This window comes from Typopeltis vanoorti, chromosome 8 (genome assembly GCF_054136105.1).
Source record: "Typopeltis vanoorti isolate ZY-2024b chromosome 8, IOZ_Tvanoo_1.0, whole genome shotgun sequence".
Classification (NCBI taxonomy): Eukaryota; Metazoa; Arthropoda; class Arachnida; order Uropygi; family Thelyphonidae; genus Typopeltis; species Typopeltis vanoorti.
The window spans coordinates 151,032,838-151,050,396 of NC_143556.1; the positions used below are offsets into that span (position 1 = coordinate 151,032,838).

The following is a 17,559-nucleotide window of genomic DNA, read 5'->3' on the forward strand; positions in this document are numbered from 1 at the left end:
AGGTCGAAACTAGTCTGGGTAGTAGCCCTTCCCTTAATGCATAACATTAGACATATCCGCAAGGAGATGTGTTTTGCATTATAGGAGATACTGAGATAGGAGCGTTGGTATCTTTCTCCACCTTTGCAACGAGTTGCCCTGGTGTTGTACCACCTTACCCCAGTCCTGAAGATACTTTCAGGTGCAAACTTTGTTTGCTCACACTTGGATAAAGGATTAAACTAATTTTATTATACTTTCCAAAAACAAGAAAAAAAAAAAAATATCGTGAGAACAGTGACAATGTTACATGTTTTTCAAATCTCTAAATATCTAGCTTAACAGAACACAGCTGGCATTTCATATTTATTTCTGCATTTAATCAGTTGTGATACTTTTGGTTAAAGTAAATGAAGAAAACCTGGCCTCACATGCATGTAGCTGGAAAAGGGAGGAGTATTTTAACAGCCTTTTGAGATAATTGTTTTTGAAAATCCCACTGATGGGTCTTGGGAGAAACCTGCAGGAGTCAGTGGACCACACTGAGAACTACCATCCTATAACTGCCTATCCTTAAAATACTGCTCAAACTTCACTAAAAATGCTTGATGCTGTCCAGAACAGAGGCTCATATATGGCTCATAGATGACCACTGCATCAGAGACTCACTTCAGCTACTATTGCACAGGTGCACCGTTTCAGTCGAGTTTCTTCTACAGGTACTTTTGCAGTCACTGTTCCTGTGAACTGGCAAATATTCTTCCATGTTCTGTTAGCCCTGTTAAAAACAAGAGATGTTGCTGCTGCCCACCACCTTTTCAGTACAACTGCAAAACATACTGAATTTCCTTCTCCTCTTCCTCATTTATTCCATCTACTTCTGACCTCTGGAGCATTCCTCATACAACTCTAAGAAAAAAGCAACCAGTTTGCTTCTTTCTGAACCCTTACCTGCATCCCACACATGGCACCAATTTGCTATGGATTCTCATATCTCACGTGTGGAGTAAATATATTTAATTATTATTACTAAGAGTGACGTCCAGGGTGTCAGGGGATCATCATGGGAGGACACACATTACTTGCACCAGCTGTCATACCTGTACTTTAATTGATTTGCCCTAAGTGCACACATAACATCCAATGGCAAATCCATTCCAATCATGACCATTCCATAACAGAAAATTCTAGCTCTCATCCTCTTAATGACAGCATTCATTCTCAACTTCAAAGGAGAATGATGGTGGGGATGACCTCTCATTGCTTCTGCTTTGGTGTCTCCACTACTGGGCCTAGCTCCCACTGTCAAGACCTCAATAAAGGTTGAAACCGGTATGGGTAGTGGCCCTTCCCATAATGCAAAGCACATCTCCTTGTGGATATGTGTAATGCTGTGCATTAAGGCAAGGGCCACTACCCAAGGGCCACTAACCCACTTATTTGGTATACCACCAAATAAGTGGGTTAGTGGTGAAACCAGAGTGATAAAATTCATCTCCCAACTCAAGACATTCAAACAACATATGCCTATGGTGGGGGATTCAGACATACAGCCTACTGGTTGAAAAGTAATTTTCTAACCACTTGGCCAACCAGAATTTGCTTAGCTAATCAGCCTATACATTTTCTTCTCACTCCTCTCCACATCACCAGGTCTACTACTGCCAATTCCCTGGAACATTCCCTTAATACGCGTGATGTCATCAAATCTTAGTGCATTATTGACATGAAGGTTATTTATTTCCTCAAATACCTCCTCCTCCTACTCAAGTAAGCCATCCTCTTCTATGTTCTTTACACTGTTTCTCATGATTTCACCCTGATGAAGATGAAACACCCTTATAATAATAATTTATTTATTTATTCGTATGGAGTTTCCTCCCTTTTTCTCCCCCATCCCTATTGGGGGGAGTTGAGACCCCTTGTGAGGGGTTAATTATTTATGGCTGTAGATGGGGCCGGTTTGCCTGCTTATGGGATGAAAAATGCCAGATAAACTGGCGGAAAAAACCCTACTGCCCGTGCCCATGATCGGCTAACTTGGCTATGGCTGAGGAAGATCCTCAAATTCCTCACGTCTTCGACAGGAATCGAACCTGGGACACTCCTTCCCCAGTCATATGGTTGGGAAGCACACAGCCACTAGGCTAACCGTGCAGACATAACATAATAATAATAATGGGATATTAGGGCAATTTTTGTGAAGTCAACAACCTCTATATACAAGCATTGCTCCCAAATTTTGCATCAGATATCTGCAAGCAGCTGCATATCAGGATAATGGCAATGATAGTAAAAATGATAAAAGGAGATCCTCACATGCAGAAATAAAGAGGTTATGATGCCATTGTATAAGGCCTTGATCAGATCTCATATGGATTATTGTGCACAGATTTGGTAACTGGGTTTTCATGGTGAGAAGGTATGTTAGAAAGGATCCAGAGAAGATTCACAAAAGTGGTCAATGGTCTTTAGAATGCGAATACAAGACAAATTGAGAGAAATGAAATTGCAAAGCCTTGTGAATAGGAGGAGGGAGAGTATTATTATTACATAACACCTCCAGGGAGTCCAAAGACTCATCGAGAGAGGACACCTACTCTACAACTAACCGCAACTACACCAACGCCATCTACCGCACTATTTCCACAGACAATCACAAATACCCATGCCTGGGTGGGATTTGAACCTGCAGCCTTTTGGCTGGAAAGCGGATACGCTAACCACTCGACCAACCAGGCTGGCAAAAATAAACTTAAATTGAGCATGATGACAGAGGAAGCTGTTATAATTATCAGGCAAAGGCTGTGGCTACTAACATAAAGGATGGATGACTGTAAAAGCAGATGTCGAAGAGGATGGGTGTCGAACCCATGCGAGGAAACCCCAATGGATTAGCAGTCCAACGCCTTAACCACTCGGCCACCTCGTCAATCCAAGTCTTTTATGAAATAAAAACTTTTTTTTAACTTTCTCATTCATAACAATTCTGTTTCTGACATGCATTCTGCTTTTCAAACATCATATAAACTTTACAATAAAACACTGGATACATTGTTTTTTCATATTAACTGGAATTTTCAAATATATGCTATTTATGTATCTAATTCTGGGTTCATGTAGGTCAGTTAATTGTGACTCTACCACATTGTTTGATATTTTTCAACATAACTTAGGAATAATAAGACAGGATTAATAGAATATGCTGTGCTTTTCCTATGTTAACTTAAAACTGTCATTCTGAAAGCAAAGCATGTTATTAACATAAAATCCACTGTCTTTTCATTGTTCTTAATTTTAAATTACTTTTACATTCTATCTATAAGAATATAAAATCATCTTAAAGTGAATCACGATTAAAACGTTAAAGTAGCATAATATGAAACCAATTATGATGGATGGAATAAATTTATAGACCAACACAGATGACATTTAAAAACAAACAATGCTAAATTAATGAAAATTTTCAATTAGTTTTATACATAAAGAATCTCAACATAATGATGACATTCATAGATTACTATGATATCTGAAATAGTTCAAATGCTGAAAGATGTCATGATCAGATGTGTTTCACCCAAAGTTTAAATCCTAAAGAAAATCAGATTCACACTTCATGATAATTCATAAAACTAATTAAAATATTAGTCTTAAGTAATATTCACTTTGAAGTTCATTATCATGCATGGTTGTTCATATAATAAATAGTTCTTGAACATATTTTAATGTCATATTCACAAAAAATATATGTCAAACTTGTGAATCAGTATTTGGCTGCCAGCTATCTTCTTGCCAACCCATTTGTAGATATTCAGAATACATTCCCCTTGCTTGATGCAGAACTCTATGAACATTATGTTTACGAACCATTTTATTAAAATGCATTGCTATTTCATTGTAGTCCATGCTACCTTTCAGAATCACATCCCTGTGTTGTAAAAGCAATGTTAAACACAAGAATAACATGAATGGATTGCCACCTCCCAATTCACTGGGAGGTGGTAGTGTGGAGCGATGATTTTTGCCACTGAATTCTAAAGCTTCTTCACAAGAATTAGTCATGACAGATTCTGATACACCAGAATCAAGGAATCCATTTTGGCTTTTAATTAAAAAATTATTTGAATGTCTGCGAACTGACATTTCTTTGGAAGAAGCTATACTTCCAGAGCTACCATCTTCAGTCTGGCTTTGAGAAAGAGGAAGAAAATTTTGTTTACTACAATCAGCTCTTGCAGAATGTCCTTCAGATATAGAATCTGAACTATCACTGTCATGCTGCTTGTGTCGTTCATCAATAACTGGACTATGAACTAGGCAGATTGGAATTACAGATTTCAAATGACAAGAACAACCATCTCTTTCTTCAGATTCTTCGTTTTCCAAAATTTCACCATTGCATGGAATGTCAGCAACCGTTTTTGTTTGCTGGTTATCAAATTCAATATCACACTGTTCATCTAGTGTACAACAGTAGCTGAGATCCACATTTATCTCTGTTGTTCCATTGAGCTGAAGGTATTCTGGACATTTCTGTGATTGTTTATGTCGGTATCTTCCTGTAAATAGGTTCTTCATGTAGGTATCTTGTGTAGGCTTTATAATCTCTACTATTCACTTCATATTTTAATATATAGAGAGAGTATGATTGAGACATAAGCTAGTCATGGGTTGTTATCGGGTTGACATGGAAGAGATTTTTCATAGAGTGGAAGGGGGGTAGAACAAGAGGCCATTGCTGTAAACTGTATAAGGAGGGTGTGAGCAGAGAAAGTTCTGTAGAGAAAGAAAGGGAAATTAATTTCAAATCAATGCCGGTGTTAACCATGCAACTGGCTTTGATGCATATTCAAATCAAGCTTTTGATGGATGTGAAGTGCACATTTATATTGCAGTGTCATTGATGTTACGTTGACATATCATAGATATGAAGTATAAATTAAAGATATCAAGAAATTATATACTTGGTTTAATCCTTTATCCAAGTGTAAGCAAACAAGTTTGCGCCTGAACTATTTTCAGGCCTGGGGCAACTCGTATAAAGAAACTGATGACTTCACATCACTTGCCTTAGTATTCCATAATGCAAAGCACATGTCTGTAAGGAGATGTGCTTTGCATTATGGGATACTAAGGCAAGGGATGTGAAGTCATTAGCTTCTTTATACGAGCTGCCCCAAGCCTGAAAATAGTTCAGGCGCAAACTTGCTTGCTTACACTTGGATAAAGGATTAAACGAAGCATATAATTTTTTGGTATCTTTAATTTATAGTATAACCAAGTGGAAAAACTTCCTACGACTTTCTTTAATCCAGATATGAAGTAGTTCACAAACTTCCAGTATCTGCGTGTCCCATTTAAAATTTTAGTAACACCAGCATACCCCTCTCAGGAAAAGATAATTTGGGAGAATTTATAATTATGTTTCATCCAAATACAGTTATAAAAGCAATTTTTAATATTTGTGTCTTTGAATTGTTAAATTCATTAATAATTATAGAATTTAAATTTCAATGATAAATTAATAATATGAATGAAATTTAAACTGAAAGCTCTGACTGTGTGATTCAAACTATTTGAATTTAGAATTGTAAAGCAAGCAATTAAATTTTAAAAAAAAAACTTTCTTTAGAATTTTTAGTTATTGAAAAATTAATTAGAGAACAGTCGTTCACTTATCTGCAATATGGTGGCTAAAATAAAAAAAAAATCAACATTAAAAAAAAAGTGTCTTGTACCACTTAAAGACCTTCTGCAATAGGAGTACATGCACCACACTTTGGAAAACACTGTTCTAGTGAAACAAGGTATAACCATTAAATAAATCAAATTAATGCATGTTATTAACAGCAAAAGTCAAGCATTTGTTTTGCTGAGAAAGAAGGAAATTAATTCCAAATCAATACAGGTGCTAACCATGCAACTGGCTTTAACTTATACATGCATCAAGCTTGTCAAGAGCACATTAAAATTGCAATACTATCGATATTACATTGCCATTTCATGGATACGAAGTGCATGGGGAGTGATATATATTTTAATTATTATTATCCAGGCCTCTGTGGAATCAAAAGACTCATCGTGGGAGGTCCTTCCTAAGAAACACAGTCTCTCTAGACTCATCGAGGGGAGGCCCCCCCCCCCCAAGAAACACAAAGTCTATCATACCACTCATTAAACTCATTGACCATTCTCACTCTCACCACTCCATCCGGCAATGCATTACATGGTTCAACCACCCTCCATGCAAAGAAACCACTCCTCGCCCTCTTGCTCACGGTTTCTTTTCGTAACTTCCAGGGATGGCCTCTGGTCATCACTCCTTCCTGCTGTTCAACCAAGTGAAAGAACTCCCCAGTGTTAACCATGTAACCACCTTTCAACAGTTAAAAAGTCTCAATCATATCACCTCTCCTTCTTCTATCCATCAAACTCTGCAGTCCACATTCCCTCAGCCGATCCTCATAAATAACATTGTACAGTCCTGAAACCATCTTTGTTATCCGCCTTTGTACCCTTTCCCCAGTTAATTTATCCCCTTCAAATCATGGGGACCAAATTTAAGAACAATATTGTGATCAGACAATAGTGTGATCAGACCACACCTAAGTGTGGTCTGATCAGTGTCTTATACAACAGAATGATAACCCTTTTATCTCTGCAGGTCAGTGTCCTTCTTATTATTGCAGCAATCCTCTGTGTTACCTTCAACATCTTTGCAATATGTCCCCTAAATTTTAGGTTTCTATCAATCATCAACCCCAGACCTCATGTCTCCCCTACTTCCTCCAGTATAACTCCTCCCATAGAGTATGCAGTGTCCCTTTGATGTTTCCCAAACCTCAAGACCTTACATTTTGCTGCATTAAACTGACACCCTCCATTCATTTGACCATCTATCTAGCTTATTCAAATCCTCTTGCAGGGCTACCACATCTGCACTATTACTAATAATCCTTCCCAGCTTCGCATCATCTGCAAACAACTGAATATCCCCCTTGCAATCCACTGACAATGTCACTGATATAAAGATTAAACAATATAGGTCCCAGTACTGAGCCCTGTGGGACCCCACTTTTTAGCCTTCTGCCTCCTTGAAACTGCCCCATCATACACAATTCTCTGATACCTATCAGACAGCCAATTCTGAATCCAGTTGACCAATCTGACATCCAGACCCATGTGCTGCAACTTAAATATCAGCTTATCATGTGGCACCCTGTCAAATGCCTTCGCCAAGTCTAAGAAAATTGCAGTATATGCCTTTCCCTCATCTAATGTTCTTGTAACTTTATTATAAAAGGCTAGCATATTGCTAAAACAAGAGCGTTCTTTCAGAAATCCATGTTGATTCTCACAGATAACATTATCCTCATCTGCCCAATGCTGTATATGGTCCCTCACTACTTTTTCCAAGATCTTAACAACTACTGATGACACACAGACAGGCCTATAATTATACACTTCCAGTCTGTTACCACCCTTATGCAATGGCACTATCTTACCTTCCTTCCATTCCCTGGGCACCTTTGCCAAAGCCAGACTTTCATTGAAAAGCCACGTTAAAGGCACTGTCAATTCCCTAGCACATTCTCTCAAAACTCATGGTGAAATACCATCCAGTCACAAAGCTTTACTGACATCCAGAGTACTCAGTATCTGAAACAGACTCTCCTCCTGTACCTCTAAACCTCGAACCTTCCCCATTAAAACTGACTCCTCTAGGATGAAATACTCCAATAAAGTGTTCATTGAACAATTCCACTATGTCCTCTGCATCAGTCACTCTATTCCCATTTTTATCCCACAATATCATTCTACCACAGTCATTTTTCCTCTTACTGGCCACATAGCTAAAAAATTCCCTAGGATTTTCTTTGGATCTTAGGGTCAATCTCCTCTCATATTCCAGTTTCGCTTTCCTTACCATACTAGTCAATCTTCTGGCCTGTGTCTTATATTCTTCATGCATCTTCTCTTCACCTGTCTCCTTATATCTCTTCCATAGCCTCTTTTTCACATGCAATTCCTATTTAATATTGTTTGTCATCCACTTTACTCCAAATTGTGTCCTCTTGTTCACTCGTGGTATACAACTTACTATTGCTGCTAACAAATATTCTTTCATAATTTCCCACGCACTAATGATATCCCAGCCTTCCAGTTCCTCCCTCCATGAAACTTCCCCAAGTTGACGTCTTAGACTATTATAATCACCTGCCTTATAATTCCACATAAGTTCCAGTCTCTTTGATACTCCTGCATGTCTGTTCATTTTCCAAGTCAAAACAATATGGTCACTCTCTCCAACTGGTGGGGATGTTATCTCAGTTATCATCAACTCTTCTGATGCTATAACCAAATCCAAAACTCTTGAACCTCTTGTTCCCTCTATTACGTGCTGCCTAAGACATTTTTCCCTCAAGAATTCTAGAAATTCCATTCCCTTATTGCTACATGCATCTTCCTCTCCCCAATTTATACTACTGTAATTAAAATCTCCCATAACAATCATTCTTCTTGCACTTGCCAAACTCATCATAATAAAATAAAATAAAATACTCATAAAATGAGTAGAAGATGAGAGGGAAAGAATCAGAGGCCATCCCTGAAAGTCACATAAGAGTATGGTAAAGAACTGTGGGTGATTCAGTATGACAAGTATGTTGTCATTTGAATGAAACTCCCATAAAACTCCCCATGAGCCTACCAACTCCATGGATGTTGGCAGGCTCATGGATATGTAATAATAATAATAAAGATAAAATACAAAATCCTCAGTAATGATCAATGTTAAACCTTGATGGTGACCTTCCTTTGCCTTGATGCTGCTTCTCCATATGCAACTATCTCTCTCTGATATGTCAGACAACCAATTTCCAAATTAACTCACCAACCTGATATCTAATCCCATATGTGTAGCTTAAACATCAGCACATGTAGCATTCTACCATATGCTTTCGCAAAAAAAAAAAAAAAAAAAATGCTGGGTATGCGTTTCTTCCATCAATTACTTGTTACTTTAAAAGTTAATCAGATTACTGAAACAAAAGAACACACCCTTTAACCAATTTATGCAGACCTTCAGAGATAATATTACTCTCATTTCTCCAATTTTGTATACAATCTCATATTCATTTCCTATTCAAGTCCTATTGCCTTAATAGGCAACAGGACTTGACATATGACATATCATACGTGAATGTCCCAGGGAAACACAGCTACCTTTGTGTGTACCTGTTTAACAAATCTTATAACAGGGAAAATTTCAAAGGAATGAAAAGAGAATAAAATTGTTCTCCTTCCCAAAGGTGGTGATAATACTGAGAATACAAAATATAGGCCAATCAATATGTCTGGAATTGTAGTTAAGATGTTGAAAAGTTTGGTGAGAACCAGGATACAAAACTGGTTGATAATAGCAGTGTTCTCTGTAATGGTTAGCATGACTTTGTTAAAGGGAGGTCAATTTACTACTGATCACTTATACAGTACAAGGTGACAGAGAATCAGACAAGAGAAATGCATATAAAGTGGTGTAATTAGATTTTGTAAAGACATTTGATAGATTGCCACGCTACAGTTGATAATGAAATTGGAATGGATAGAGTTAGACACCAGGTTAGTGAGATAGACAGGTAACTGGCTGTCGTCAGATAAGCATCAGTAAGTTGTGCATGAGGAGGGGAAAGGGAGAACAGTATCTAGAAAATTAAAATTTTTAGTGGTATGCTGCCAGGGTCATTATCATCATTATCACCAAAGACCCCATGGAGTCAAAGACTCATCTGGTAGTTCCTTTTATCATACACACAGCTCATCATATGGTGCTTTAAACACACTCAAATTCTCTGCAGACACTCTCAGGCAAGGCATTCCAATCATTCACAACTCTGCATGCAAAAAAACTTGTTTCTCACTCCCCTGCTCACACCCTCTTTATACAGTTTCCAGGGATGATTTCTGGTTCTCCCTTGATCTCCCACTGTTTTCTGTAGAACCTCTGCAACGTTGAACCTGTAACAACCCCTTACTAACTTTGAGGTCTCTATCATATCTCCCCTCTTCTTCCTGTCCACCAGACTCAGCAAATTCGCAAATTGCATCTTCTCAATCTTTCCTCATACTCAACATTCCAGAGGTTAGAAACTACCTTAGTCAGCCACCTCTGGACCCTTTCCAACATCTCTACATCCTTTTGAAACCATGAAACCAGATGACCAAATCTGGGCACAGTATTTTGTGTAAGTGTACAAAATAATATTTGTTCAGTGTATTGGAATTAGGATGAAATGATGTGTCCAATTTCTTATATATATATATATTTCGACTTATTTAAGAGTTCAAATCAAAATTTCATCTATGAGAGGAAATTGCATTTTTCAGAAAGGTGGACATTTTTCTGTGCATATAAAGCAGCTGTAGATACTAGCCTGTGAAATAATTTGTATTATGGAATGTGTGGCCTAATCAAAGCCTTATACAATGGAACAAGAATCTCCCTACTTCTACAAGTCTGTGCCCTTCACATCATTCCCAGAAGTCTTTGTGTTGTCTTCACAATTTTGGCAATGTGTATCCTAAATTTCAGATCCTTATCCACTATCACCCCAAGACCTATTTCCTCCACCTCCAACAATATATTCCCAAAAAAGCATAAAATTTGCATCCCATCTTTGTTTTCCAAATTTTAAAAACCTTACACTTTGCAACATTGATCTATCATCCCCATTCCCAATCACTCAATTTATTCAAGTCTTCTTTGTAGAGCAACAACATCTTCTCTACTCTTCATAGTTCTTCCCAACTTTGCATCATCTGCAAACAACTGAATATCTCCATGCAAATCTTCGCCAATATCATTAATATACAAGTTAAACAGTAATTGCCCTAAAACAGACTCCTGAGGCACACCACTAGTGACCTTCCTTTTCTGTGATATTGCTCCCTTCCATAAACAACCTGCTGATACCTATCAGACAGCCAGTCTCCAATCCAATACACTAATCTAATATCCAACCCCATCTGCTCTAGTTTGACTATCAACTTATAATGCGGTAATCAATCAAAAGCCTTTGAAGAATCTAAGTATACTGCTGTGTATACCTCTCCTCTGTCCAATGAAGTCATAGCTTTATTGTAATTAGTAAGTAGATTACTAAAACAACCTCCCTTTAGCAAATCCATGCTGTCCATGAAAGATAATACTATTGTTGTCAATCCAATTCTGAATCCTAGTTCTCACAAGCTTCTCCAACAACTTAACCACAATACCTGATACACAGATTAGGCCTATAATTTGATGCTTGAGTTCGATCACCTCCCTTATTAAGCAGCACAATCTTGCTCTCCTCCTACTCCTTAGTAACTTGACCCAGTGCAAGACTCATATTAAAAAATATGTCAAGGCAGATGTCAACTCCCTGGCACATACCTTTAGAATATGTGGTGATATATTAGCAACTCCTACAGCCTTATTTAACATCTAGTTTACTCAACTCCCCATACACCTCTTGTCCACTTACAGTCAGTCTCTCCTTCCCATCATCAACAGGTCTCAATCTCTCCATGAAGTCACATTCATAAGATTGAAAGACCTTTATGAACTGCTCATTAAGTATCACCACTATATCTTCTGCAACAGCTGTCTTTATACCATTTTCTCCAATCAATGTCATCCTTCCATAATCATTCTTTTTTTGCTGGCTACATATCGAAAGAATTCCCTAGGATTCTTTTTGGCTTCTTTAGCTAACTGCTGCTCATACCTTACTTTTGCTACCCTTACCAACCAAGTCACCCGCCTTGCCTGGTCTTTGTAATCCTCATAGAATTGGTTATTATCACTTTATACAGTTTCCAGGGATGAATTCTGGTTCTCCCTTGATCTCCCTGTTTTCTGTAGAACCTCTCCAATATTGAACCTATAACATTCCCTTACTAACTTTGAGGTCTCTATCATATCTTATTTAACCTTCTGACCCTTGGAATACATTTAGTCATTGCTTCTACTAGATAGTTCTTGAAAATGCTCCAAGCTGCATTGATCTCTTTTCCAGCTAACTCCTCATTCCATGCTACACCCATAAGCTGTCTCCTGATTATTGTATAACATAAACATTAGTAATATTGGTATATGTTCAACTAGAGATGATGCAGCAATTTGCAGATGTAAAGTTGTGGAGATAAATGTTAAATCAGTCAGTTGTGGCCTCACAGTAGAATCTGAATAGTATCGGTGTGTTAAGTGCTGAGAGGACATCATGTTGGAGTATTGACAGCACTAGGAAAGGATTAAAAATTACTTTTAATGCTTCCAATATTTCATTAAAACATCTTCATGGAGTACAAACACTTGCAACACACACCCAAATACAATACAATACAATACTTAATGAAACATGTGGGTGATTCTAAAGCCTTATCTATTTGATGCACCTTCTATGGGTGTTTTTAGGTGGCCAAGGATGTAAACTGGGACTTCTGATGATTGTTTTCCAAATTTTGTGAAGTTTTATGCATCCATATGTTCTTCTCTCTATATATTCCATATATAACCATCTTTATTTATTTTATTTATCTTTATTATTTCTTATTTTATTTTATTATTTATATATATATATTATATTTATATTATATTTTTTATTATTTATCTTTATTTTATTCTATATGTAATCATCCATATATTGTTAATTCAAAATTCAATTATTCTCAAAGAATATGGTCAAGTATCAGTGAAAATCTAAGAAGAAAAATAAAAACTTACCTAATTTTGTGTGAATTCCAGCATAAAGGTAAGATAAGAGACGTGCAGTTTGTTAATGTTTCCTTCATCTTTTCAACAAATATGTTCATTTTATTTTGCATATCCACAAGAAATATACTAAAATCTTTTTGACTGAAGTCTTCTTTTGATGGATTATATGGAATGTTTGAACCTTCTAGTCTCAGTAGATAAGTCAAAAAATCTAAACTGAAAAAAGTTTGCTTTAATAATTCCCTGCATATTATATCAAAAGCTTCATTCTAAAGTGTTGTAAAATGTGGGCCATTAAAGTATTTTCAAATTTCACAGATTTAGAGTCAAAGTAGTTAACAGAACTGTTAGTTCAAGGACCTTTAATTAACAACCATTTTACTAAACTTTACTTAATTACATAGAATGTATTACCAGAAACAAATTATGAAGTCTCAAAGACAGCACAAAATCTGAAGCAAATATCTACACTTTTTTTTTTATTATTATTAATGTGGCTCCAGGTACAGTACAGTAACTAGCTACTTCAAGAAGACTAAAATGTCTTAAAAACATCACTATACCATCCACAGTTAAACAGTTTATAACCTTTCATAGGAAGAATGCATAGAGTATGGAAATGAACCAAAAGAGTGCATTTTAGAACAGTGTATTTTTATAGTGATGTTATTCATTATCACAGCAACTTACAACCATTTTTAAGTTATATAATTCATAAGCTTGTTTCATATTTCAAAATGTGCTTGATTTTGCCACTAAACACATAAGAGGCTGCAAGATATTGAGTTCATTGTGCTGGTACTTTTGAGACAATTAGCATGAGAATCAAAGAATGCCGAGAGTAGCATATTTGGTCACTAACAATGATGCAAAGATACCTGCTACATTAAGAGCAACTGTATCTGTACATCCTATAACGACTTACTTGAATTGAAAAAAGCCCACATAAAGACTCCTCTCATCACAATGAGAATCAAACTAAGGCTTTTTCCAATCGAAGTGTGCAATGTATGTTGTTGTTCTCACAGAGATCCAAGTAGCTCACACTCAGACCCACCATCTAGCCTTCATTTCTTTGACTGGCTACATATTCTCCTCCTCTGATCAACAATCTACACAGCATTACACTGCCACTCTCACTCAAATACAGACCATATGCAGCAAATCTCTCTCCTAACTTCAAATTTATCCCACACATCCATTCTAGCTATTATGCACATTCTAGCTATTATGAAATTCATAATCAATCACTGCTCTTCTCCTTAGCTTCATACCTATCATACTTTGGCTACACAAAATTCTTCCTCTCACACTCTTCTGCTTCACTGTCTCATGTTGGAGGTTTAATGGAATATTTTCAGCACTGTGAAAGGATTAAAACTAATTTTAATGCTTCCAGTATTTCGTCTCAGTCACTGAGACATCTTCAGGGATTACAAATAACTTTTGTAGCAACACACTCAAATACAATACAATACAATACTAAGTGAAACACATGGGTGACTAAGTCCTATCTAGGTGGCATGCCCTCTATGAGTGTTTTGTAGGTGGTCTAGGATGTAACGTGGGATCTCTGATAATTAATGTTTCTCGAATTTTGGAAAGTTTTATACAACCCTATTTATTTAAATTCAGTTGATTTCTGAGTGCTGCCACATATTCTAAAAACAGTTTCTTTTTTGAATTTACTATGACTTTTCTCCAGATCCTGTGGGTTATATCCAACATATTATCTGTAAGGCCAGACTGACCATAGTCCTGATTGCAGATGTATAATTTGTGTTCTTCTAAATGGAAAGTTGCTGATCTACCTGTCTGTGTGACATAAGCCAGCTTGCAGGAACAGGATACTTTATATACTTCAGGCACAGCGAGGAGGGAGCTGATCTTTGGTGTAACAGATAAGGGTAGTAAGTTTACGGTGGTGCTTAATGCTGTGTGGAGGTTGTACTTTAAGGACCTGGCTATTTTTTCTGATGTGCCATGGATGAAGGGTATAGTGATAGCATTTCTGAAGTCCTTCTGAAGAGATGGCCAGGGAACTAATTAATTCTGTAATCATGGTGCCATTGGAAAGGAAGGTATTGTGTGTGTGGTTGAGTTCTGTTGAAAGGGAGGTTCCACTGGAACAAAGCTTGTGGGATCTATTGGTTAGAGTTTTAATAATGCCATATTGTTGAGTAGGGTGGTGGTAGGAGAGTTTGTGAATGTATCTGCCGGTGTGAGTAGGTTTTCTATATACAGAGAAGGTTACCATTAGGAAAGAATGTTATTAAGGTATCTAGGAAGGGTAAACTATTGTTATTTTCCTTTTCCATCGTAAATTGGATTCTTGGATGTAGACTATTGAGGTGACTGAGGAAGGAGTCTAATATGTCTGGGCCATGAGGCCAAATAGAGAACACATTATCTACATATTTTTAGCCAGATAGAAGGTTTGAGAGGATGCTGAGCCTATGGCTTGTTTTTTAAAATTTTCCATGTAAAAGTTGGCAAGAAGGGATGAGAGGAGGGAGAACTCAGTGGTCCCTTCTATTTGTAGATTTTGTTCTTCCAAGAAAAATAACCAGAATTGATAGCAAAGAAAAGAAAGCATTAAAATTAATTTTAATCCTTTCCAGTGCAGAAAATATTCCATTAAACCTTCAACATGGTGTTTTCACAGCACTTAAGCCTCAACACACAGGTTCCAAGAGAGTGGAAAGAGGATAAGCAATAGTTGATAAAGGTGATGTAGATAACCTGCAGGATAATTGCATAAATGTGGCTCCAAGACAGAGGTAGCAAACTATAGACTAACTAATATATTGGGAGTGGTTATTAAAGTATTGGAAAAGTTGGTGAAAGGTAAAATAACCAGTGGGGTGGATAGGGATGCAATAACTATAGTGGTCAGCATGGCTGACCACTTTACCATGATATTGCTCAACACTGCCAAGGCATTTGACAGAATATCACACAGAAAACTATTACAAAAACTGGAGAGGATGAGAATGAATATAAGGCTAGTAGCATGGAAAGGGCAGTGGCTGACATACAGACAGACACCAGAAAGTAGCATATAGTAGCGTAGAATCTAGGAGAATGACGGTGACTAGTGGAGTACCTCAGGTACTCCACTAGTCACCGTCATTCTAGGGCCACTACTCTAGTTTGTATATCAATGACATAGGGAAAGATTTAGGAGAGAATATTCTGTTTGCTGATGATGCAAAACTGGGGAGAGCAATAGTTGATAAAGGTGATGTAGATATCCTGCAGGATAATTTAAAGAAATTGGCATTGTTGTCAAAGGATAATGCCTATCAATTTAATGTGGCAAAACGTAAGGTTATGTAAGCACTTTGGGTTGAAAAGGTTGCATATAGTGCATCATATTGATGGCATTGGATTGCAGCAAATTGATGAAGAGAGGGACTTGGGAATAATGGTGAACAAAAAGTTGAAGTTCAGAGTGCATATTGCAAAAGCTGGTAAAATAGCTCAAAGGATTACTTAGATGATGCAAAACATGCTAACAAGTAAAGATAAGTTGTTATCTTTGGCCACATCTTGACTACTGTGCAAAAGTTTAGTCACCTGTGTTCCTTGGGGATCAGGAGGTGGTAGAGAGGATTCAGAGATGAGTGACCAAGATGGTAACAGGTTGCGGAATGCTCCCTACAAGCATAGGTTGAAGGTTTGTGGTAAAATTTGATAATAAAATTATCAAATTTTAGTTGATAAGTGGAAAAGAAGAGACATGATAGATACTTAAAATATTAAAGGGGTTTTATAAAATCAATGCAAATGAAAATTTTCAATATATAACAAATAGAGCGTTAGGGGACATCTGTGGAAGTTGTGTAAGAGTGTGTTAGTAGGGTGTGCAGACCAGATTTTTTGCATTTCAGTGGAGAGTTGGAATGGATTGCCAGAATTGGTTAGAGTTCCTTAACAGTGAATGGATTCCAGGAAACGAATGATAGGATTTGTGTGTATGATGATTAATTTAGCCTTCCACGATGAGTCTCTGCTGGACTCCACAGAGATGCCATAAAATAATAATAATAATAACTGGTAATTAGTTTACGGAATTAACAACACATACAAAGTATATTAATTAAAGGTAACTTTAATGAATAACTTCTATATTTTGGCAATGTCACGTTGCCATCTTCAGGAACATAAAGATATGGTATGTGCATGCAGGCACTAACAAAAGCAAATGAGGAAGAAAGCAAGAAACTAATATTGTTCCGAAAGTCCTAATGGTGCACTCTGGCAGGCTAATTTGGTTGTCTTGGCAGTAGGGCTGAAGTTCTCATAACGTAAGTCTCCCAAATTTGGGGTAGTTTCATGCATCCAAATTTGTTGAGGTTAGGAACGTTTTTTTTAGAGCTGCTGATGATTCCTTGAATAATCTTTCGTATTTAAACTTTCTGCTGTGTATTATTTTTGTTTTCTTCCAACGAATTCTATGGTGGGTATCTAAGGCATGGTTTGCCAGCCCAGAGTGGCTGTACTGATGAAACCGAATGTAGTCTTTGTGTTCTGAAATCCTTATATTTGCTGTTCTGCCTGTTTGGCCAAAGTAGGACAATTTGCAGCTGCAAGGGACCTGGTATACACCAGGTAGCTCTAGGGGAAGTGGTTGGTCTTTGGTAGAGCAGATAAGGGATGCCAACTTTTTATATGGTCTGTAACAAGAAGTAAGGTCATATTTTTTGAGGATATTGGTTATTTTCTCAGAGGTGCCCTGGATGTAGGGGACGGTGATAGATTTGGTGTAATCTTTATTGTGGAGGGGGGGGGGAATTGCGGTTTACTGGTTTTAGTATTTT

General features: G+C 37.1%; 1 protein-coding gene and 1 non-coding gene across 2 annotated transcripts in view; both read right to left on the bottom strand.

Moving 5' to 3' along the window:
• LOC150104429 (uncharacterized) overlaps positions 1-17,559 on the bottom strand; it is a 137,472-nt gene that overhangs the window by 39,920 nt on the left and 79,993 nt on the right. Inside the window, exon 4 of the mRNA XM_090396481.1 lies at positions 12,746-12,947. Coding sequence (XP_090252607.1) covers positions 12,746-12,947 — 202 coding nt within the window. The remainder of the gene's footprint in view (positions 1-12,745; positions 12,948-17,559) is intronic.
• On the bottom strand, positions 2,830-2,911 carry TRNAS-GCU (transfer RNA serine (anticodon GCU)). Its single transcript has one exon. It is a non-coding gene; the product is annotated as a tRNA-Ser (tRNA).